Source organism: Calidris pugnax, unplaced genomic scaffold (assembly GCF_001431845.1).
Source record: "Calidris pugnax isolate Ruff unplaced genomic scaffold, ASM143184v1 scaffold13, whole genome shotgun sequence".
In the NCBI taxonomy this organism is placed as follows: Eukaryota; Metazoa; Chordata; class Aves; order Charadriiformes; family Scolopacidae; genus Calidris; species Calidris pugnax.
The window spans coordinates 16,911,783-16,937,431 of record NW_015090810.1 but is presented as its reverse complement, the minus strand read 5'-3'; the positions used below and the strand labels follow the sequence as shown (position 1 = coordinate 16,937,431).

The 25,649-nt window shown below is 40.4% G+C and overlaps 1 protein-coding gene across 4 annotated transcripts in view; it reads right to left on the bottom strand.

The window, feature by feature from the left end:
* Positions 1-25,643, bottom strand: part of SPIRE1 (spire-type actin nucleation factor 1) — a 129,690-nt gene extending 104,047 nt beyond the window's left edge. For all 4 annotated transcript variants that reach the window (XM_014938561.1, XM_014938564.1, XM_014938562.1 and 1 more), the window contains exons 1-2: positions 25,310-25,643; positions 12,342-12,376 (exon numbers count right to left, since the gene is read on the bottom strand). In XM_014938561.1, coding sequence (XP_014794047.1) covers positions 12,342-12,376; positions 25,310-25,631 — 357 coding nt within the window. In that variant the 5' untranslated portion in view covers positions 25,632-25,643. The remainder of the gene's footprint in view (positions 1-12,341; positions 12,377-25,309) is intronic.
* Positions 25,644-25,649: the final 6 nt, after the last annotated feature.

Genomic DNA, 25,649 nt, shown 5'->3' with positions numbered 1-25,649 from the left:
TGAAGCTTAATGAAGTTACAGAGCTCCCGGTGGCCATGCTGAACAAGTCAGTGCTGGAAACCCTCCCAGCCCTAACTCTAGTGCAGCTCTGAGGAAAGAAATGGAAATCAACGTGGCCATCGCTAATATAAATCAGTCTTGGCACAACACATTAGCCATGCCAAAAGGATCTGAGTAGGGATGGCCAACCCCCCCCAGTTACTCCACAGTGGAGACAAAAATCTGAGAGATAATATGGAGGGCTTCAACCTGCGAATGTTAAAAGACAATTTTTCACATTCAGAGCAAGTAATAAAACTGGTAAACTTTGTGCATCCAGAAGGAAAACACAAGTAGATTGTCTGCATAGGAGTAGTTGGCAGAGAATCTTCAATGTCTCCTCATAAATAACAGTGTGGTTAACAGGAAGACCAACTTCATAAAAAGACACACTAGTAAATACGTTGCCAAAGGTACAAATTCAATAGGATATTGTGTCGTTCAGCGTCCCATGATACAGGAATCAGGTTGTTTAGCATCTTATGACCCAACAACGTTCTCTGCAGGCTGCAAGAGGACAACGCTTCTTTTTCTTGACCCTAGAAATGCTGGAAGACATCCTTAAGTCAGTCACCATAATGCAAGAAGCTGAGGAAATCAGAGACTTTACGTAGCAATTGCATCTCTAAAATGGACTGCAGCAGCATGAGTTATTTCTCCACCTCAGGGTCAAGAGGACACAGTGTCACACAGCAGGAGTCATGGAGGTCAGATGCCAAGAAGATACGATAGACAGAAAGTAGTAGGAGGAACAGGGCACCTGTAAGAGTCAACTGTCCATTCAGGATACTGACTCTCTGTAGCTGTAGAGTATCAGAGAGTGCAAAGGCAGCAGCTGCTAGGCTTAGGGCAGTCAGAATTCCACAGAACTTGTGGTTGAAAACAACCCTTTTGCTGTATCCATATCTGTTTCTTTTGTTCAGACTTTTTTGCTTGGGACACCCTCATGAGATCTGCAGGGTAAAATCCTGCACTAGGATGCTGAGGACCAATTTAGAGATGCAATCTGCAGCTTTTAGGGTCATGGCAGAAGTGGGTCGAGCCAGGGGCAACAGAAGAATTAGCCTGGAACACCAAAGGGGCCAACATGGTCTAAAAAGCCACTCATGACCCTTACAAGGAGGGATTCTGTAGGTGTGGGCTTTGCTCCCTCTTTGTACGACTTGAGAGCACTGACAACTCTATGCTCAGTTACTGGATCTCTCCAGAGCAGCAGAGATACTCGGAGTGTGGGTGGATGATGAGGAGGATGCTTTAAGGAGGCTGTTCTCAGGAGTCAGACTGCTGTCTACTAACAATTTAAAGGAAAACAGAAAAAAAAGCAGACTGACATCCTCATTCACTGAAGAGCTAAAAAAGTCTGGCACTAAGAGGTGACAGGCAAAGTAATTAGAAAATAATTACTTTAAAGGAGAAAGAGATGTAAAAGAGTAGTAGAAGTCAGTCAAGAACATTCCAACAGAATGAATCATAACAAGTAAACTCAGAAAAGAACACATCCATAACACACAGTTCCTGTTGTGCTGGATGATTCAGAGGGATGGACATGCTCTTAACTAGATCTTCTGCACATCACATGGAGCTATGACAGAGCAGCTTGGATGAGCACTGCAGCAATCTCTGGTCGCCTGTGTCCGTGGTGCACAATAACCCACGTCTTCAATGAAAAGGGACTATCACTAAAGACAAACTATCATTCCTTATCCGAATTTCTCTATCAGTGTAAATGTAATTACAAATGGAGTTGCTCTGGATGTGGGATTGGGACTATAAAAACATAACTTTTGAGGAAAACAATATTCTGTTCTGTGTTTTCTGTGCAGCTGATGTTAGAAGGGCTTTTTATTTTGAAGCCTAACAATTCTCAGTTTCACTGCGTCACAGCCACAGAGCTTGCAACTACCGTAATGCCTGAAGCAGCTGACGTTCTTTGTTCCGGCAGCCATTAAACACGGAAAAAGCAGAGCAATCAACATTTTTCTGTCTTCTACTTGGAAAGCTTTTTGAAAACTTGCTTTCACAGTCACTTTATAAAGATCTTAAATAGACTACATCAAACAAAAATCCCCAGTGTCACAACTTCAGCCACCTTTGGTGAACAGCATCTTCTAGTTATACCCAACAAAAATACAAATACAATGGTCCGTTAATCCATAACATTCAAATTTCCATGCCAAAATAGGCAATGCAAGACAGTGTGTATGTGTATCTGCTGCAGTGCCTGCTGATAAAATCCATCTAACTAGATATTCACACAGACATAAAATTGAAGAACCAAGATCTTCATACATATACACACCGTCTTTTTCAAAAACAAAAGGATGAGCTACTGTCAGGAAAGTGCTTGAAATCTCACTAATTTGACACTTTGTGTTTCAATATGACATTTGAAATGCTAGAATACCAAGATGCTGTGTTGCACTGTAAATCCACTGTGAGATTCAGGGTGGTTTTAATGATTGTATCTTCGTTCATAAAACATCTGCTGAAAAATGACACTAGTCCTCTGAAGCAGATTTCGTGAAATGAAATTCTATTTTTAGGATCACTAGCGTGCTCACTTCTAACAGATTTTTTTTTTTTTTGCTTCAAGTTCTCCGTCCTACTACTTATTACTAGGGTATTACCACACTGTGAAGCTAAACACTGTTTCAACCACATTTTAATGACAATACACCTCATTTGTTTCACTGCCTTTCCAAATGCTGCAATAATGAAACATTTCCTTATTCTGTATTAGTTTTTGATGCTTCTTTCCTTTATTACTAGAAGAGGTTCAATTTTCTCATACCTAGATATGACTCCTACTTCAAATCCTCCCAACTTTGCTTTTTTCTTCTATGAAACTGTTCATTTTGATTTTTCCCAGACATTCTCCATCAGTTTTGAAATGCTTTCTCTCTCTGAAATATATACAGGAAATTTGGGGGTAAATTTGTCTTCTGTGTTGGAACAAAGCTCAGTCTATCTCCTGCCAGCAAGTGAACAATAGAAAGTAAAGTCTGCTTTTGTACTAGCATGGCAACATTTACATGTATAACCCTGAAAGATAACAGATTTATTTTGAAAGACAATGGGTTACTACTTCTATAAAATTGTAAAATATTTAAGAAATCTACACAGACAAAAAAAAGGGATAACCTAGCCTGAAAGTAAATTCCTACTATCTTGATGGAATGTCTCTCAAGAGAATTAGTATTTTCTTAGCAGTAAAGTAACAAGTTCGTTATTTTGGGTAGTATTTGAAATCTGAAGAAAGATTTTCAGTTTTGTGATTAAGGCTTAAATATTCCAGATTTTATGCTGGCTCTGTTATGTAGCCCAAATGTCACACTGGGCAATTTGCCTGATGTCTTCAAACTTAATTTTTCATCCTCTAAAATGAGAACAGCATTTATTTTCTCCCACCAAACATTCATCTTGCCTACTTTGTGTCCACAGAATTAAGTCACTGAGGTAATTCATAGAACCTGAGGTTCATCACACACCTCATTTGCTGCTGGTCTGGGTGTTAAGCTGTAAAGTCTGCTACTATATTTGCATATATAACTACCATAATAAGACACAGAAATCAACTGGAGGATCTGAGAGTTGCAAGCAGACTATACTCCAGAAAGCTGAGAGTCCAGGGATTAAAAAGACCTTAACTTTTAAACAAATATTCTCCTTCTGCAAGAAAATGAAGTACTTTGAAAAATAACTTTGCTATAATCCCTCCAAATAAGTGGTAAATCTCTCTCCATCACAATGGCATGTTTTTCTTCCTTTCTCTCATTTAACAATTCTTACCTATATTTTTCAGATTAATTTTTTATTTAACATGCAGTAATGAGTCTGAAACATGAAAAACAAATTGTATTCAAATACATTTTCCCAGTGTCAATGCTTTAAATATTACAGGGATAAACATGCAGCTGACTCTCCATGAGCATGCAGCGTTGTTGCTGTTCAAATGTCTTTTACACTGTGTGATAAAAGCACCAGACTCCACACAAAGAAAGCCAGGCTCAGCACTAGCTCAGTCTACCAGATCTGGATAAAAACCTATGAACTGACAAAACCAAAGGCAAAATTTTGAAGAAAAATGTATTACAATTAAAAGTTTATTACATAAAATCATAGCAGAACTCCTCAAGTACATTAAGCTGGACAATGAAAGCTAAAAGTATTAGGAAAAAGCAATGCTGGATTGTTAAGAATACATCCTGGCCAACAAAGTTCATTAAGAACATTCTTTCTGTTAGTGTATAGACAGATAAAAAAAAGAAAAAAGAAAAGGAAAAAGAACTATTTCTGCATGCCTTACTAGTTGTAGGTTTAAAGCAAACTGCAATAGCAAAAACCACAAAGAGTTATAAATGAAAGCAGCCCTTTGGAAAATTACAAGGCAAAAAGGTGGCCAAGGACCAGAGACCACAATTACTTCACTGTTTTCAAGCAGTTTCAACTGTATTTATTTTCCCCATGCCCAACTAAATGGATCATTTGTGCAAGACGTAAGGAATTACACGGAGCTTCCACCCCGAGAACAAACATGAAATACTCAAATACTCAAGCACAAGCAACAAGCTCAGAAAACAAATGTGATCTTAGAATGTGAAGTTAGAAATACATAGTTTATAAGAATACACACACATTTTTCTCATTTATCTTCTCTGAAACATTTGTAAGAGCTTTTCTCCAAAGCAAACAGAACGCACAGCTCAAGGAATGGCACATCTTCCTAAACCAGCAGACCAGATGGAGCAACTTGTTTACTTTACAGTGAGTGGATGCTCCAGACCTACAATAATAGGAAGACGATAGTCTAAACGCCCAGGCCAGAGGTGAAAAGCAAAGCAACATAGAGCAACCCCAAAACCACAATGCAGCCAGAGGAGAACCTTTCAAAAAACTTTGAAGAAATATTTCACGTCATTGCCAGGAGAGAAGTAGGTGGCAGGCAGTTTGCATTAGCCAAGACAACCCAACAAAAAAGCACAAAGCCTGAATTATCATTTTTGGCAACGGAGAAGAGAAGGGTGCTTTTAGCAGACGGTAATTAAGGATTTGGCAAGCATCTGGAGGGAAGGAAAGAGTGTGAGTCAAAGATAACGCTAATATCACAAGTCCAGATAACAGAGGAAGATAAAGACACAATGAGAAATACATAGCAGAGAAATAATAAATTTGGGTAGCAGTACAACACCCACTAGGACCAACAGAAGAAACAAGCAGAGGTGCAGGGAGCTGTGAAAGAACACACTTGGAAGAGAGAGTCATCTCTGCAACGTTCAGAGTCATCAAATATTGGGCAGAGGCCGTAACACACACCCACAAAAGCAGATGATTAACTTTTTGGTTAGGGAAAAACAAAAATAAAGGAAGTTAATGAATGAGCTATAAAAGATTTTGAAAGAAAACAGGAGAGGGAGGCTTGGAAGAAAAGGTACAATACAGATGGGAAATAGTGACAGCAGACTTGGACAAGGTTGTTTCAGGCTTAGGGACGGATAAGCGGAAGAGAAAAACTGTCAGTTTAACAGAATACTCCTACCTTCTTAAACGAAGCAGGAGTTAATCTACTAAGTGTGAACAGCTTGCCTTGTCCTAGTTAATTATTTAACCTTCATTTCTTGCTGAGGGTGAAGTACTAAAAGCATTACAGGTGCTTCATAATTACTACTGGTTAATAGAAGAAAGAGACATGATGAAATACACATTTAGAATCCAGTCACCCCTTTGTTTTATCTGTACATTTAATTTACCCTCTGTGTTTCCTCTTGGTAAATAAAAGTATTTTACTTCACACACTACAGCACACAGCAACACTAAATGGTAATCGAAGAGTTCAGCACTGAACATCTTTTAGAATCTTTCCTTCACACTGTCAAGGAGAGATCTTGGAGCTTGCTCTGTTTTCCCATGATTGACATTACAAACACGCAACTGGCAGACAAAATTAAACAGCTTAAGATGAAAATGTTCACACTGGTAGGTCACGAGGAGCACAGAAATTTACCAGTTGCTAAAAAGTTCACTTTGGAACACAAGCTCAAATGAGTTGCACTGTGTGAAGTTAAACAAAAGAAAGTACAAAACTAACAAAAACTCCTTTTTTGCCTCAGTGACCTCCAAGGCCGACTCAGTGTCCTCTGTGCCAAAGAAAGCAGGCAGTGGCTGCACACTCTCATGACTTGACTGCAAATCTTGCTTTGTTTAACATCTCAACTTCTCAGGTCAAGTGATTTAGATAAAAAGCTACATGTTAGCATTCATGTGAAGGAAAATATTTAGTCATAGAACTGCAAAGGAAGAAAAAAAAAAAAAGTATTTGAGTATGTACTAACCAAAGCTTAGAAACTAACCTAAAAAACCCTGTATTTTTTTCAACAGTTTGTTTCCTGCTAATCTCACTGTATGCTAGAATAAGCCTTATGATCTCTGAATGCTCAAAGACAGGGTTACTGGGAATTTCTGAACTCGCCACCATGACTTGCCCTGTTACTAACCTACTGAAAATGTGTATCTGACTAAAATTCCAATTATACCCTTAGTATGTTCCCCGAGTAACCTTTGGCAATCCTGTGAGAGGACACCACATCCCTCCTCCTTTCTCTTGCAGTAACTGAAGCTTCTGCACATTTACAACCAGAGCGCAGCAGCTCTTCTTGCTCCCAGCAGAGAGGTAAGAGAAATGAAAGGCTAAACAAAGATCAACCACACTATTTGTATAAAAATTCCACATGTTCATCTGCATTAGATTAGCTAAAGCTGCATTAAAAAAAGCCTTTCATTATGTTATTTTCACAACTATAAATTGCTGGGGCTTCTACACATGTAAAGTATAAACTCGCTACCAAGAATTTATATGTTAAAATGGGATCTACTTCATACAGGAATTGCTTAGATGAACCAGATCAATATTTCTAAGCACATTCAAAGCAGGAATGTTAGAATGACTCAATGTCAATATAAGTTATCACTGAAAAGAAGAGCACAGGTGTCGTCAAACAAAGCAGGTGGGAATACTCTGAATTCACCTCGTTAATAAGTAACTATTTCTCTCACTTTAAATCTCTTCACATTTTGAAAATAAACTTACTGATATTATTCGTTTCATCTTTCAGACCTTGCCTCATTTTCTTAATAGTTAAATTTAAAACAATATTTGCTTTTAAATTTTAAGCTGGGAAACTGGTACTGGTAACTGAACTGCTAGAGTGAAAATAAGTGTTAGCTCCCTTGAGTTCCCATTTTCTTTGACTGCTTACCAAATTCAAAACTGATAAACAAGCAATTAGGTTATCTTAGCTATGTCAAAATTAGCCTAATCCAGTAATGCATGTTATAGCTGAAATAAGTGCTGCTTAGATATTAGAGTCAGAGAGCTACTAAACCTAGCAATAAGAAAAATTAGAGCTCAACTAGGAACACATGCACAAAAAGGTCTATTTGAATAATTTTCTTTCTTAAATTGATTTAATAATATAGTAGGATCACAACATTTTAAAAAACAAAACAAATTGGTGTTTGTTCTCGACAAAACTCCACTAACACCCACTTCAGTCAGAGGAAGTTACTCATGTCCTGCAGTGAGATAAGTACCATATCAAAAATAGAACATCTGGAAGGAAAAATGCAGTACAAAACGAATGCAATATTATATTCAGATACTTAACCAGATCACCAGAGTGCTCCTTGCTCTCCTAAAAAAATTACATACTGAAGTCTGATTTCCCTTGGCTTCCCAAAAATCAAACCATCCCACTGAACCTATTTGGTACTCCAACCCCATCACTGCAAGTGTAAATGCCACGTGGGCTGCAGTGGTGCTGGGAAAGAATGGCTGCAAACAACAGGAAATCTTCCAAGGTTCAGAGCCTGTATGTGCTTTTCATCTGTCATTTGATCTACATTTTATGTACTTTATTCTCAACACCTGTAAATCTTCTGCATGCTTTTTACATTGTGGATGTTGGACTTCTAAATGGAGGTATTCAAGAGACCTGCGATCCCTTTCAGAGTCATATAATCTGTATTTGCAAACCTTCACATTTAATCTCATGAAAAAGCTGCGTAATTCTGTAGTTACCACAGGGAACATGTTTGCGCTTTGAGATTTTAAAAAAAAAACACCACAAAACACTATCAAAAAACCACCAACACCAACTAACAATGCTCCATGCTCTGTTCTTTGGGCTTTTCATAGCCAAAACATTCCCCAGAGGGATCAAAGTTACTGCAAGACCTACTTTTCCACCAACCATTATCTAAAACAGTCAGAAGACCAAGGCTGAAGTCTGCCTCTGGACTCTTCCCCAGCTGGTTGAAAGGTTTACCTGTGGCATCACTGGAATGAAGATTTTGTCATAAATCCTGTGTTACTTTAGAGCATGTAGGTTATTAAAGGCACACCATACTACACTGCAAAATTACAAAGCCTTCACAACGAACAGTTGATTTCTCTTAGAGGCTCTGGACAGATGGCAGGATTTCACTATCACTAAATCAGCTTAGTCAAATACATTATTAGTTCTCCAGTCCAATATTCACTGTGTATTCCTAATGAAACTGCTGAATGAAAAGGGCGATGTGCCAAACCGATAGCAAGTAAACAACAGAAATCCATTTTCCTCCAAGATCAACCTCCTCCTGATGTGCCGTAAAAGCTTATACAAATTACAAAAAACAAAGCTCCCCTTGAAAAAGCAGCTCATTAGAAAACACAAAAGATCAAAACCTAATTTCTACTTTTTTGTTTGTGTTTACTGTTTAATCAAGTGTCTGTTAAGCTGTTTCTTTGTGACTATGAAGTAATTCAGGAAAATCAGGAGGTCAGACTTACTGCCACAGAATCACCACATCAATGACCAGGCATAATGGGCTTTCAGGTATCTAAAATAACAGGTCCCTCAAAGGTTGGGACGTGCAGCTTCTCTGAGATAATTCCGTCAGCAAGGGGTAAGTGCTTCACTTATCAGAACTGACACATAATGCTCAAGCACGACTTAATCCTCAGAAGAAAAGATGCATGATTCTGCTTTAATTTCTCAAAGGCAATCCTGAGTCCCTCCTAATTCTCTTAACAGCAGAAGAAATCAAAAATTTTCATGGAAATGCCAGATTTGTAACCAAACATTCGCACAGAATTTTCTTTTTTCAAAGCATAATCAAAACTTATTTTGATGGGAGACAAACTCAGCCATATTTTACTAGGAGAAATTATTCTCAAAACTGTTTTTGCCTGTCGTCCTTGCAGTGGTATTTTCTCTCCTTTGTCACTATAAGGTTAATGCTCAGGAAGTAGAGCTATGTGATTATCACTGTGCGTGCTGATTGTTCGCTGGAGCAATTATTCCTTAATCAGAATGTTACTCTTGTTTACACTCAACAGGGATAAAAAATGAGTCCTAGATATTAGTATATGCTAAATACACCCATTTTATACTGCTTGATTTTGAGTAGGTAACACCCTTTAATATAGGTGTGGTGTTATTTTAATGCAAAATTATGACACCTCTTTTGAAACACTAACATTCTGTGCTATTAAATACATGCTCTCATTTTCACCAGCATGAGACAGGTGGTTGATTTTCTTTGCGTCACTACAATGAACTAACAAGTATATTCTTATTTGTACCAAGACAAACACAGTATCCTTATAACCTATTTATTTATTTCCTTAAATTATTGTCTGAAATATAGCCAATATTTCAATTTCCCAGTGAAAAGGGAAAATAAATCCACCACTTTTAGCTCTATAGACACGTACTATAATTTTCACTGCACGTTAAGATTTCCAGTAATTAGAGATACATATAACTGATAGTTCATGAATAGAATTTGCATCCAGAGCACACAGTCTCCCTAAAACATTTCTACAATTGATTCCTTTTGTGATTTGACATGAGCTGAATGGTGTTGAACAATTCATTCACCGTTGTTTGGGACACACTATTCAATTCGTTTCTGACTTAAACATTACATGAGAGGTCGCGTATATCTTTGCATTAGCATACATATTGGTTAACTACATTAATCATACACAACAGGCCTGTGCTCAGTTAGGTGGGTCTCTTCAAATAGATGCTAATTTAACCCTCCTACATATGAATCACTCAGCATTCACAGAATACTTTCTATATGAGTACTAAATGTTTACAAATGAGGCTGGCATATTTTATATAATCTCCACCACCTCAGTTGAGACGACTAAGGAACACTGTCATTATGTACGTAACAGAGTCAAAGGCAGATACAGATTAAATGAGGTCACCTTATTCCTTATACCCATCTTCCCACTATGCCTATGGCATCTGCATTCTGAACTTACACACACCACTCGTAGTGGCAGCTTGAAATAAACGGTGTATCAATTCAGGACAGTTTACATGTTCTGCAAAAATGTTACTGTTATTAGTTACGTTTTTAAGAAGTTTCCCACATATTCTAATACATTCAATCAGGCCACGCTCTTCCACGGGAATCAAAAGAGTGAAATAGGCTAGCTCTGCTGAATTCCTAGTTGTGAAAAACACAAACATCATCAACTCCCAGTCTAAAGCTGCAGCCCCAAAGGAATTTTGGAGGAGGAAAAAGCCACTGACTCCTTCACAGCCTCCCTCAAAATGACAAACAGAAGAGTGAATATGCTGATGGTCACAGTACTGCTTATTAGAGACAATTTAAAATGAAGCCTCTGTCTCATGGGGAAGTCTAATCAGCTTTCTTTCCAACTATCAACAAAAATATTTTTAAAAGATCAAAATTAAAAAACTCTTTTCCCATGGAAGATGAAGTGTAACATATCCAACTGACTCTCACGAGACATTATCATTTGAAACAAAAGCACTTTTAGTTACCCAAAATGAAGTATTTTGTGTTTTGTTAAAAATATTTTATCAAGGGATTATTATTATCTGTATTTTTAGTGTTAGGGCCTTCCATTACCTTCTGTTAAAAAATGCAAAGTAAAATTGTAAACACTAATATGCAAAGCAAATGACACACTAGATTGTTTATAAACAAGGTACTAGATTTATGAACTGAGGTCTTACAAATGCTGAAACAAAACCAGGATGTATTTGCTTAAACTGAACACACAAAGAAACAAAAAGTGCCTACTTCCAATTTCTGGGCTTACATCAGTTAAGAATTATTCCTCACACTGAATCCTGCAGAAAGAACATTTCCTTTTTTTTACTGTTATTAATACTTGCAAAAAATCTAGATGGCCTTAGCGTTTTACCATTTGTAGTTGAATTAGCTGGCCTTTCATTTTGCCTTTAAATCAGCCGTTTTCATGAACAGTGTATACGTATAAACCATTCAGTAACAGCCGTTTGTCACCTTCGTATCTATTATTGATAAGAAAACAGACAACCCGCCAATTAAGATGCACGCACTTGCCCCATCTCCAGGCTCAGCCTGAGGAGCTGATGGAACAGTTGAAGTAAAAACTCTGTTTTACATTTCAAAGAAAGTTCAAAGGCAGTGAGAAAAGACTGCCCTGCAAAGGACACAGAAATTATATTTATTGGTGGAAAAGTTTATTTAAGGAGTAGACTGTATTATTTACTCTGTAGAATAATAAAAATTATACTATGAGTCCACATCTTGTTCAACAAGACATTCTACTTAGTTTTCCTTTCAGACCTGGATTAAATCTATGAATCTGGCAAAATGATAGTTTGAACACATTCTTACAACCCTAGTCACAGCTTAGTATCAAAGATACCGAATCAAATGATGGGCAATTTTCTCTTGCTACCCCAGCAAGACATACAACAATATTTCTTGGGCCCAAAAAAATTGCCACAGTGATAAATTAAAGGAAATATTTAAAGTATCTGAAATCAAGATGTCTTTTGATGGACAAGCAACCCTGAGATGACTTGTCTTCTCTGCTTCCACCCAAATTATTGGATTGCCAAAAATCACCAAGCCATTCCATAAACACAATGAATTTATTCCACGACCTACTAGTCCTTTCTAAAGAATTTAGATAATTTATCGAACAGAAATTACCTAAAGTCAAATATTCTGCTAAAAATATGTATTTTAAAGAAATTAATATCAAGTGAGATTACATTGGCTGCATAACGTATCTCCAACCTTTCTCTTCTCTCTTCCTGAATGTGAGACTAAATATCCCACGTTAAGACACATTTATGCAGCTGTTAACAAAAGTCATAAACACAATGCACATCCCATGGTACAACTAACTCCATGCTATAAATGTACCACATTTACACTATAAGTCAATGACAAAAAGCTGAGGTAAATCAGCTCTAGCAGAGAATACAAAATACTTCTCTTACCTCCATTTCTGTGCAGTGTAAACGGCCCGATTTATCTGTAATTTAAAAAAAAAAAATAAATTTCGGATTAAGTAAAAGACAACGGACAAATGAAACACTAAAAACTTGAGAAACTTTTTATTTTTAGTAATTGTCAAATATTCTTTGCTGTACTTTAATCACACACTTCAGTAATATTTCTATTATATAAGCATCACAGAATTAACAAGAAGGCGGTGGCCCTGCCCTCTTTATTTGGATCCTTCATAATACTCCCATTTAAAAAGTTGGGTCTTTAATGCCTGCCTTCATTATTTAAATTGTATGACTGACGCTTGGCCATGGAAGGAACATGAAAACATGTTGGCTTAAATTAAGCAGCAGCAAATAATTATTTCAAGAGAAAAAATAACATTAATTCAGAAACCAGGATAAAGCCACTGTTTCATCTGATACTTCTGGGATATCAAAGAGTTCAACAACAACATGAAGTTCAAGCAAATTAAAGTTGAAACAGTACTGTAATACTTTTGTAAGTCCCTCTTGTCAATTTTTGCATTTCCTCTGAGTTCAGAAACATCACTTTGGATTTATATAGTACAGAGAAATCAGGTTTCTGAATTGTTTCATCAAATTGAAATATCAATTTTCTCAAAGACAAAACAGTTTGGTATAAAAGTGTAAGTGGGTTGACAGCTTACAAAAAATAAGACTGAAATTTCTCAGCATATTAGGAAGGTATCACTTTGGTAAAAGCAGCAGGTTTATAATTTCATATTAATTCATATCAAAGCAGGGTGAAGTAATTCTGACAGGATGATTTTCTGTTGGAAAAACGACATTCAGTGAAGTGAAGTATTCCACAGAAATGCATCCATTGCAAAGGGGAGCTCCCGAAAACTTTCACTTCAAGACACGCAGCTATTGAATTTTACTCTTTTTGGCTGCATTGCACCCACACTGCTAGTTCAAAATTTGCACCTTTGGGCCGGGTGGCTCTCACTCTGGGAAATGCAATTGTGAGTCCCCACATACACACAAACTCCAAGGGTGGGTGTTGGCACAGCTGTGCTGTGCGTACACTCCGAGCACACGCTACAGGCGACGGCTGCCGGACACCACCCCGTCTGGCCGAGGGATTCACTGCAATGGCTAGGATGAGCCTGCAATTTGTAGCCCTAACTGGAAAGGCTGTTTTATCAGATTGCCCGGCAAGCCCAAGGAAGCTCAACCAACTGGTTAGCATCGTGTTTGCTCAGAGGAGTGATCAGGCTGACTTCATACGTGAAGTCTGAACGGTGTGCCAAACCGTCGGCACTAGGGAAGAGCCACCCGCAAAGAGCAAGATGAATTTTTTTTATTGAACCCGTCACCTTCCCTTTGAAATTAAAGGTCAAACACATCTTGCATGAACGGGGAACATTCACCGAACGGAGTGGAAGCTGTTTGCCCTCACTGTGAACTGTTGCCAACACAAGCGGAAGGCTTCGCACCGGGCTCCGACTTCAAAATGAAGAACAGAAGAGTGACTTCAAAGGCAGCTTTTGTATCAGGCACCACGATACTGGTGATTCTGATCGATTCGCTTCAAGACCCACAGAGCAGAATTTTTTTGTGTGTGTAAAATGGTAACATTCATGTGATTGTTACAAATTATAAATGGGAGAAACTTACTGAGAACTTTTTTTTACATAGTCCTACAATTATTAGCAGATTTATGAGTACTAGGGGATACTCAAATGACAGATGACCAAAACTATGTACCTCCATTGCAAAAGATGATACAAGATTAATTCACAGAAATGTGGTCAAGATGGGGAAATAAACTGTACTGCCTTTTTGGGGAAAAGTATGGGTTTTTTTAATTGCTACTTCATGAAAAGTAGTAATTTAAACCTATAACAATGCAATGGCATACAGAAGGCCACCAATATTTGCAATCCATGGTAATTTAAAATATCTTGACTTGCATCTCCTATGGTCTAACAGAACAGAGTCAAACTATCTACTAGGTCCTCTCAGTAGCAGAGACACAAAGCACTCATTGCCACACCACACAGCAATGCTGAGATCCTACAAAGACCCTTCCAATAGAAGTCCTAACCAAGACGTGGAACACAAAACAAGTAGATCAGCCCAGACCAAAACAAGTAAGGCAAAAATCATATTTCTGAAAGAAATAGCAAGAAGTTTATCTCACAGCCCCTTTGACAGATCTTCTTTGATAAATTACCATGAAAGTTGTTCTTCAAGGAAAAGCACTCAAACTTTGGAAACCGTCCTCATTTTGTATATGGAGTTTATTACTGCTCTCAGAGCAAATCATAATTCATTTTTGTTATGAAAATATCTAGGAAACATCTTAAACTGGATTATTTATTCCCATTATTTATGAAGTGGGCAAACCACACAAGACAGGGGCAACTGTTATACCAGGGCTTTAAAAAACAATAGTATTGTCATGATTCCATGTGCTGGGGAGGAAAGGGGAAATAGTGTTCCAGTGTTTACAGTGAGGGTGGTGAGGCACTGGAACAGGTTGCCCAGAGAAGCTGTGGATGCCCCATCCCTGGAAGTGTTCAAGGCCAGGCTGGATGGGGCTTTGAGCAACCTGGTCCAGTGGGAGGTGTCCCTGCCCGTGGCAGAGGGGTTGGAACTCCATGATCTTTAAGGTCCTTTCCCACATAAACCATTCTATGATTCCAGTAACAAATAGCTGAATTCTAGACAGCTGCAAGCTACTATAACATTTTAGTATTATATTCCGCATTATTCTATTAACCATGCCATTCCATATCCCTCTGTATCTTGAGTCCAGCTACATACTTAACTGATTTTCCTGAGCTGTCTACAGTGACTTATGGGCATACTCCTTTGGGAATTTCCCACATTTCTGAAGAGACCAGCATTAACAGCATCGACCCAAGAAACATGCGGTTACTTGCACGAACCAAGACTGAAATGAATTTGCTTTTATACGACCCATGCAAGCCAATTTATTTATTCTGGCTTTATTTATACTGGCTGGGAGTAGAAATTTCTTCTCTCTTCAGCTGATATGACTAAAAAAGCAGAAACACTTAAATGTAGCCTGGGGGGTCACACTTAGGCTGTATTCCCTGTAAGAAGTCACTGAATCCCCTCTGTCTGCAAGCAGTATTAAGTGCTTATCTGGTAAATACGCGAAGACTTACAAAATTATTAAGCTGCTGCTTCTTAACATAGATCCAGACTTCACAACCATTCAACCAGCTACTAATCTGTGCAGCTGAAAATGCTACTCTTGCTGCCAAAAAAAGGCATCGGTATTTTTCCATGACAGCTTTCAAATAGTGACTAATGCATTCATTACTAGCAAATAGCATAACTTTAACCATCAAGTTAACTTCAATTTATAAACAAGCTACTGTTTGGAAAATTACATGATTTTTCACTCACAGATTGCTGAAATGCCAAAATGAACAGTTTTTGCAAGAAGGAAAGAGACCGAAATTGGAACTTCATAGAATCATAGAATGGTTTGGGTTGGAAGGGACCTTAAAGATCATCAGTTCCAGCCCCCCTGCCATGGGCAGGGACACCTCCCACTAGAGCAGGTTGCTCAAAGGCCCATCCAGCCTGGCCTTGAACACCTCCAGGGATGGGGCATCCACAGCTGCTCTGGGCAACCTGTTCCAGTGTCTCACCACCCTCACAGTAAAGAATTTCTTCCTGATCTCTCATCTAAATCTCCCCTCCTTCAAACCGTTTCCCCTCATCCTATCACTACACTCCCTGACAAAGAGTCCCTCCCCATCTCTCCTGTAGGCCCCCTTCAGGTACTGGAAGGCCATTATAAGGTCTCACCGGCGCCTTCTTTTCTCCAGGCTGAACAACCCCAACTCTCTCAGCCTGGAGAGGTGCTCTAGCCCTCGAAGTTTTCCTATGTGTCTGTAAGAGTCTTCAAAGAGACATATTTGCCACCAAAAAAAAGGAAAAAAATCCAAATCTTCACATTCATCTTTCATTCCTCAAAATTTTTATTTGAAAATTATTCTCATTTCAAACTCTCAAGAAGAGGAGTCATGCCAAACTTCCATCAAGCGTTAGGGCACACTGACTCAAGGCAGGATCTTCAGGCTGCTACTTAAACTGGGAAAAGCAATTATTTTCACAAAATCTCTCAGCTGCTAAAAAAAGATTATACTCAATTTTTCTATAGCCCATGCTTCACTGAAGCACATTTTCCCTGTGTTCCAAGGATTAACAGGTCACAGTTAGAGAGGGTCTTCATAGATTTAAAAACAAACAGCGACCATATCATGTACTGCTGCCAATAGTAAAAAACACATACTTAAGACTGAATTTTAAAAGAAAACAGATAATTCATTATGTTAAAATGGACTGACACAGGATATTTGTAAGAAAGCATGCAGGATGTGCAAAAACACTTTGTACTTTGCTATCCAAAGAAAAATTAAGCTATGGAGTTGATGTTAGTGACGCGACACCACAATCACACGGCGCTGCTTCAGCTACAACCAGCTGCTCCAAGAGCCCTGCAGCTTAGAGCCTGAGAGCATCTTCCTGGCCTTCCTCTGGTATCTCAGATTCCTCTGCAGATCCAAAAGCATTTGCTTCAAGACAGCTTCTTATAGAATTGAAATTATTAGCACTGATTTTCAGGCAACGGCGCAGCTGATGTGTGTGATAGCAACAAACCTGAACCTCACTTTGTGTTAAAGATTAATATTCTGCTTAAATGCCACAGCCCATTTCTGCATGTTTTGGGTGAAATCAAGCTGCTAATTCCATAACAGCAGAACTCCAGTTGCCTACCTACATACTGGAGGACAGCAGGAGAGGTGGCAGAAGAAGGAAAGCATGAGCTAACTGAAGGAAAGGGAACAAAGGAAAATATAGGAGTCACTAACTCAAGATGCAGAAATTTAGTAGTCTTTAGTCAGGCCTCCCAATTAACGATTAGTTGAATATGCGTTTGCTTTCTAGCTTTTATGTCTTCAAGAGGCACTGTAACTGCAGTAATAGGCTTTTCTCTGCCTTTAAGAGAAAGAGGGATTCCTTAAAGCAAAAAAAAAAAGAAACAAGTTCAGACTCTCATCTAATCATCTGATCACATGAACTGGAGTGTTAGTTACCAAGTCAGATAAGATTGTCAATGCAAGAGTCAAGATTAGTACCAATAAAAGGAAAGGGAGAGAATGAAGAAAGCAAAGGCAACCAAACAACGTAAGGAAAAGAGATGAATATGCAAAGAACAGGATTCATAATTAAATGGAGAGGAAAATATTGATGTAGCAAAAGTGAGCCTGGCTTCTGGCAGAGGATGGATATTACAAGGTAAACAGAGGAGGAGAGAGAAATCTTGCATGATAAAAAGAAACACAAAAAAGCAAAAATAACAGCGAGAAATATAGGTAAAGTATAGCTTAGGAGTAAGAGACACGAGGCTGCAGGGAAGAAAGTCAAGAAGAGCAAGAACATGAGGAAGTGGAAGGAAGCAGACTGGATTAGGAGAGGCAATCGGAGACCCCTCAGAGGAGCAAGCACAGGGGCTTATGTTTTTAAGTAAGATGCTTAAGCTTTGAGAATCAACGTATCCTTCCTTTAAACTGTGTAATCAGAAGGCAACGTGAAACGGGATGAGTTTTTACAGCTTGTGACTTTTTGGATCCGGCTCATGATTTCTGTATCAGCCTATAGCTGATGACTTGGAAATGCTATGCTGCATTTTTCAACTTGGGAGAGGAAAAAGGAAAGAGAAAATCTGTAAGAAAATACAAGGAAAATTCTCAGAGAAGTTGCTAGACCAAAGACAACCAGGATTTTTCTTTCCTGTATCAATCTTTTTTCATGCCTTCATCTTTCTCCATTCAACAATTCACTGAAGTCAGTCCTCATTTTGTATGGTCATGAGCAATCTTCTGCACATTGCACAAAGCAAAATGAATGACAAAGAGGTCTTAGGTGTTAACATCCAGTTAAATTTTGCGATAAAAAATACTTTTAAATAATATTCTTTCATTCCAAATTAACAGATCCATACTACCTTAGTGCTACCTTCTAAGACATAATTAAATGGTAACTCATTGTCTTGTCCCACTTCTGCTCTGCACAAGGAAATTGGCTGTGGTCACCATGTAACTCTTTCCACATTCTTTCCATGTTCCACTGTTCACCTTCTATAGCAAACCTGTAAGTTTACCTAGGGATCACATCGATTTTTGTTATTATAAGATAAATACTCTGATATATATGCATTTCCAAGTGCTGCTGCCAGTCTCGTCTGCAGATACCTAAGTAAAGATACTACACTCACTTTCCTCTGGCCTGTCCAGATATTAACCCTTCCAAAAAAGTTTGAGTGCATATTCATGAGTTCACATTTCAATTTTTTTTTCCAAAGTTCTGTTACTCTAATCATATTCTAATTTTTCCTGGAACTACCCACTTCCTTGCTCATTCAACAAGTATGTGTGCTTGTGGCAGAATTCTGATTCCACTGAAGTCACCAGTAGTTTTCTGCCATCATGTTTCATGGATCCGGTTTTCAAGCCTTTTTAGATTGACAACACAGCACTACTGGATTTCTTAAGAACTTTTGCCATCTGTTAATAAACTCTCTCAAGCAGAAGACAAAGTAGTTCTCTTAATTCCTCTCTACCTCAGCAATGTCTTTGCATTTACACTGTACAAACTATGTCTTGTATTTACACTGTACAAACTGACTCATCTTTTGTTCCTCTTAAAGTGTACAACAATAAAATTCAATAACAGACTCATAGTTGCATGTGTCATGCAAGCTAGCTTAAGGTTTTATCAGGAACGGAGCAATATTTGTTTTGTCTCCTTACTGGATCCAATGCTGCAATGTCATAAATTAATTCAGAAACAATAAGTGAGCACTCTCCGGTCTTCTTTCAATAGACATTGTGAAAAAGCTTCCCCACTTTTATAAAGCTACATTCATTGCCAACACAGACCCATCCAGGACGTTAGGCACCTTAAACCCTCTTGTCACCTGCAACACACCTACTCCACCACCTGGGAAATGCAGTCCCACTCGGGTCAGACTCATTCCCGATGCTACTGTCACATGGGTCATTTTCACTGCCTGGTGCCCTCATCACACCTTGCTCTCTGCATCGTCCTGTACAGGTGTGCTCTCTCCGTCACATCATACACAGCTACTGCCTTCATTTTCAAAGCCCTTCTCGTGCTACCACAGTCCTACCCATCATCTCTCACTGGGTACTGTGGGGCAAGCTGTCACCTCCAGCCAGCCCCTGAAGTTGGACTCCATTACTTATTACTTTTTTTTTAAAAAAAAAAAAAAAGCCTATTTGTTCTTTACCCAGTGTCCCCCTTAAAGACATCATGTTAATTCTCTGCAACATCATGGCAGATGTCTCATTTTTCACTCTGCCCTTCAATCACTGTTAACACTGACAACGACAAATCCACCTGCCTTTCCACAGCAACGTTTTTACTGCACTAGTCCAGAAAACCTCCATTAATTTACAAATGTGTTATCTTTAAGTCATTATGAACATCATAAGCGCACAATTCCTTGAAGATCTTTGCTCTTAAGTTTTCCTTAGGAGAAAAATGCAGATTTCAGACAACATCAAATTAGTCCTTATGCCTTCACCGCCTACTTACCATTTTCAACATTTCTGCATACAAATGTCAGTAACCAAGGTCACCTCTCACTGTTGGCAACTTCATTCCACTTCTTTTGTGCAGGCATTGGGAATATGCTATTTTTTCAGCCAAAGACCTTCTTTTCTTACGTTGGGATCTTTTTTTCTTTGGTTATGTTGTCTTCCCCCACAAGAGCTACCTACAACAGGGTCCCTCGCCATCCGCCTACAGTCACAGAGAGCCCCAGCAACACCCGGTGCACAGGATGCATCAGAATAAGCCACGACTGGAAGCCTTCCACTTCACCCTTATGTACTGGGAATCACAGTGATGGCAGAAAGCCTGGCATGAATAAGGCCTAAGCTTTCTCTCTTCTGCTGGTAAGCAGAGCAAGCAAGCAGAGATAAAGTGCTCCTCTCTCCTGTCTAGTGCCATTTTCTCCCTACCTTGACTTCCAACATTAACGTATCTATATAGAGATGCATAGATATCTATCTAAAAACTGCAGGAAAAGGTGAGGCTCAATACATCAAGCCTTACTATTTTTAAATACGGATGTTTCTGAATACGCTTGAACAAAAATCTGAATTCAGACCATAATTAAGTCTTAATTCTAGAGATACTACTTATTTTAGCAGCATTCATAGCAACATCTGTTTTGAAATTTAAGCAGCTAGCAAGGTTGCTCCCATCTACTATCTTTCAAAAGGGTCAACAAAATTAGCAGTAAAACGTCAGTGCATTCATTTTCCTCTAAAAATCCTGCATATTTTTCCTTGGTGCTCTACAAGAGGCTGACAGGTGAGAATGTCTTGATGCACACAAGCTAAATTTGCATTTATTTGTCCTACATTTCTCCATGATACCTCCCAATACCTGGGCACACGAGGGTGTAAGAAGGGCATGAATGTCTTTAAAACTGCCAAGACCACATAAGTTATTCCCCTCCAGCGTGTCTCACCCTGAGCCCTCCGAGTCCCATGAAAGCCACCGCGCAGTCAACTTCTCTGTCATCTTTTTGATTCAAAGCCAGAATCCTCCATGCATTACGCCCTCCCGCTGAACGTCTGGCATATTTCCAGGAGCAAAATCTGCATAGTACTTGCTTCTGACAAAACCAGCAGTAATTTCCCTCTGTGCTTTCTCCTCTAGGGCTGGAGGACAAGGGGAAAAAAGGGCCACTGACACTACCTGCAGAGGGAAAGGGAAGACCAAGGAGCGTGCCAGCTGACAGCTGGAAATCAGCAAGATTTGGTTTCCCAAGTACCTGCCCTTACCCCTTTCCGAGATCCTCAAGGCTGTTTCTCTCCAGGAGCTCCGTGCAATGCCCCAAATCAGCAGCTGCCTTTGCTAAGTCAGAGATCGATCTGGCACTAACAAAACACGCGAGGAAAGCGTTCAGTTTTTCCAAGCCTGCTCATCCCCAAAACTGTCCTGTTGGAAGGAGGCGGCGCAGTCGGTGCACTGAGAACCGAGAGCCCCTTATCCAGCTCACAGAAACAACACAACCCCAAGGAAACATCCTCCTGTGTCCTACCTGTGGCATCCTGCTGCTGCTAAATACTGGGCGTGAGATCGATCGCCAGCTCTTGTGTGGGTTTTCTACTCCTGTATCTATCATTTTATTATTGCTTCAAGTTTATAAAAATGCTTACGAGCGCTGTTCTGCAAGGAGAGAGCTTGGAGGAGTCAAACCACATGTTTACACCAAACGTCTTCGCTCCCTCAGAAGTTATTTTTTTATTGCATCTGGCACTTTAATAGATGCCACTCTTGGCTCATTTCATAGAAATTGCAAGTAACAAAGAGGCAGCTAAAACACCCATTAGGAAAAATACATTCTACACCGTATCTCCAATTTCATCGTGGGTATTTCGAAGCAACCCACATTTCTGTGGTATTTAGATGTCAGACAGTTACAATGATTCATACTAAGATGACCACAGCGAGCTCTTCATTTTCTGCATATTCATGTTTATTTCTTACTCACTTCAGTTCCGGCAAAATGATGAGGTTTGCAACATGCCGTGAAAACATCGCTCCGTGAGCGTCTCCGAGGCAAACTCCGTGACACGGCTGCGTTTGCTCCTGAGTTAGCCCGGGCTCTGGTGACAGGCATGACTGATCACATCCTTCTTCGCAACCCTGAACAAAGCCCGAATGTTCGCTGCCCAAAGACACCATTCTTCGGGGACTCCTTTATCTGCCCACACAGGATTCTCTTGTTTACAAAAATAGAAACTAACAGCCAATACTTGTTCCTGTGAATTATTCAAATCTACGTACCAACCTACAGCTATATATTTTTCATGTATTGCTACAACAGAATAGCTTTACAGCTCGAAGCGTTAACCCGCAGAACCCCCATTGCTCTAACAAACCTCCTGACACAGGCATTTAAATCCAAGTTGTCTGAAATACAGAGGCAGGAAAACAATCCTTCCTGATCCTCCTCCTGCCAGGGATTCAGGTAATATCAATGCTTACATGAAAATGAACTGACGTGTTCATTCTTAATCTTTTTATTTCTATTTAACTAAAACCTTTTTGATATTTTTTTTAAACAAGATAACCATATATTAGTAGACCACATAGATAAAACTGGTCAGATGTGACTGTCTGCCTCTGGTCTTGGTTAAGGACAGGGATTCAAGTCCAAGGTTGTTTTTCCACCCTAGTATCAGTGAACCTCATCTTTATTTCCTATCTCGAGGACATTTTATTCAACTTCTAGGTATTTGTACTTGGAATTTCAAGTATTGCGCGTGAACCAGAAAACTGCTTCGCAAGAAACGGCTTTGGAAAAGTACCATTGGTTTCTACATAATCAGTACTTCTTTTCAAGAAAACTTTAATTTGTATCTCAAGAGTAAAATTAACGTGGTCAGACAGCTTCAGGGCCTATGCGACGATATACTGCTCCCCAAGTCATTGTGCCAGGGCAATGGTTCTTCTTAAGCTCTCATTGCTACTAAGCAGAATACATAAGCCTAAGAATAAATACCTGTTCAAGAGGCTCAAGCTGAAACTGGCTCAGAAAGCTCATTAATCATCACCTAAGGACACTGCGGCGAGCAGTAAGGAAAAGAACTGGGACAGTTCAAAAGACACTAAAGAGAAGCGAGTCTGCTGTCAACTCTTCAGTATTCAGTACAGTGAATTACCAACATTCACTGTATCACACGTATGGCAATTTCTGGTGAAAACCTGCTACAGGTTCCACAACCAAAGAAAAATAAAAGCCAGCTGACTAGGACTACCTTTGTTTCATGTCATTGACAGCTACCCCCACAAACACATGAAATCCTCTGCAAAAACTCGGATGCTGAGCAATGGCCTGTATTGCAGAAGTCTGTTCAAAACTAGGGAGAGGAAGACCAGGGGCAGGGAGAGGATCCCAGAAGGAATACTGCCTTCTTTCAAGCCCAGGGGCCTACCAGCCTGTGGCTGATGCAAAAATGGGATCACTGAGTATGGTCTAGGAAAGGACATCTGGCAGAAGACTCCCCTCCTCCCCTTTTCTATTACACGGACCACAGGGGGTACTCTCCCCAGGTTATCTCCCCCCTCATGCTTTCCTGGGAAGTCTTAGCAGACTGGTTATCTTTATTTACATATAAATAAACACACACACTCTAAAATTTTCAAGAAATAAGCGCATATGTTAAAAAAAATAAAAGAGGTACGAGAAAAATAGTCAGGACTAGAAGTTAAAAAATAAGGTCTCATCTATCCAAAGATTTAAATGCGGTATCAACATACACGGGTTAGCACATGTTAACTAAAACATTTTAAAATATTAATGCAGATGTGGCATGCAGCTTTAGCATCAACTAAATATGCTGAATGTCAGTGAGGGGCCTGAACTTTACACCCAGATATATCCAACACCTTCCTACGGGCCATGGAGGATGTACTGTAAGAGGAAACAGAATAAGCCCCCAAACAGCATGGAAAAAGCAACAAAAGAAAGATATACATGGTAAATCAATATATTTCCCACAGTAGCAAAGAGAAAGGAAGAAGTCTGCTATCATCTTGAAACACTGTAAGTAAAAGCAGCACACACTATGCAATACAGAACCTTCAATGCTCTTGTGACATGCAGATGCCTTGGTCAGGAAAGTATTTCCCTGGAACTTATAGGTGTTGGTCTGGCATTTTATTAATGCTACAATAACCCATTTCTAAAAATTATTTAAAAAGCACATCAGATCACATTTAATTGGAAGTCATCATTAGACTCATTTCAATTGTGGAACAAAATTATGTCCCTTCTTCCACCGAGTCTATTTTGACATTAGCATGTACTACTAGCTCCAAACTGGATTACTGCAAATCTCTGCCAAAAGACTTTCCAGACAGGCACTGTATTAAAAGGTTTCATTCAATTCTAACACCAGACATAATATCCAGGTTCTAAACGCTAAAGACTCCATTAATCCCATTTTGTGAATTTACTATCACCTTCTGCTTCACGTAACTTCAAAGTCCTGAAACCTCTGTCTTCCTGGAAAATTCAGTGACATTGAACGTGGAGCAGGTTGATGCCAGGGAACACCATCACCTGCCTGGTAACTGACCACATCCCTCCTGCTGCCCAGCCTTAGTTTCTTTCCAGAAATCAAGCTTTACTTGCAACAACAACAACAACAACAAACAAATATTCCTTTCCACATTCGCAACCAGCAGCTTAGAGATTCTGAGAAACAGACAGGCGCCCTTCTTTGCATTTCCAACGCAAAAAATACGTTTTCCTGGGTATTTTAAAGAAACAGATGGTGGGTGCTAAGCCCTTGGAGGGCGCACAGGGCTTTATCGTTTACTTAATGCCAGCACACCCCTGAAAGGGATCTATTTCTGACAGGGCCCTTCTGATGCCAAGCTGCTCCCCGGCAGGCGCTGCGGGGCGGGCGGCTGGGCCGAAGGAGCCGGGGGCGCGGGGGCGGATGACACAGTGTTATTAAACGACGCAATTATAAAACGCTGAACCCGCATTCACCTCCCTCCCCCCCAACCCGACACCCCCAGCCGGGCGCTTCCATCCCAGGCCACGGCTTCTGCCTTTCCACGCAGGGAGCCCAGGCGGTAGAGGGGCACCGACCTGTGTCCCCCCCCACCTCCCCCGCACACACATCCCCACACCACGGCTGAGGAGCCCGGCGCTCGCCCACCGCAACCCGCCAGCGGGACGGAGACCGGCTCCTCCCGGCCGCCGCGGACAAAGGCTGAGGGAGAAGGGCGGCCGCCCGCACCCGGCTGCTGCCCTTGCCGGGCCGGACCGTGCCCGGGGGGCTGAGGAGGGGGAACGGCGGACGGACGCTGGCGGCGGGGCCCGGCCTTACCTGCGGCGGGCGGTGGCGGACGGTGGGGCTCGCCCTGTTCCAGGGTGACGGTGCCGTCCCGCCAGACGCGGAGGTGGGCGGCCGCCCCCAGCCTGGCGAGGGGGGTCTCTCCGCGACGGGCGCGGGCCCGAAGGGATCCGCAGCACTGGTAGCAGACGGCCCACGCCTGCTCCTCGTTGATGGGCTGGTTGTAGAGCCTGAGGATCTCCCCCAGCGACAGCGCCTCCGGCTGCCCGCCGGCCCCGCCGCCGTCCTCCTCATCCTCGGCGGGGCGGGAGGCGCCGGGCTGGGGCTCCGCGCCGCGCTCCCCCGGCAGCGCCATGCCCTGCCTCCGCCGCGG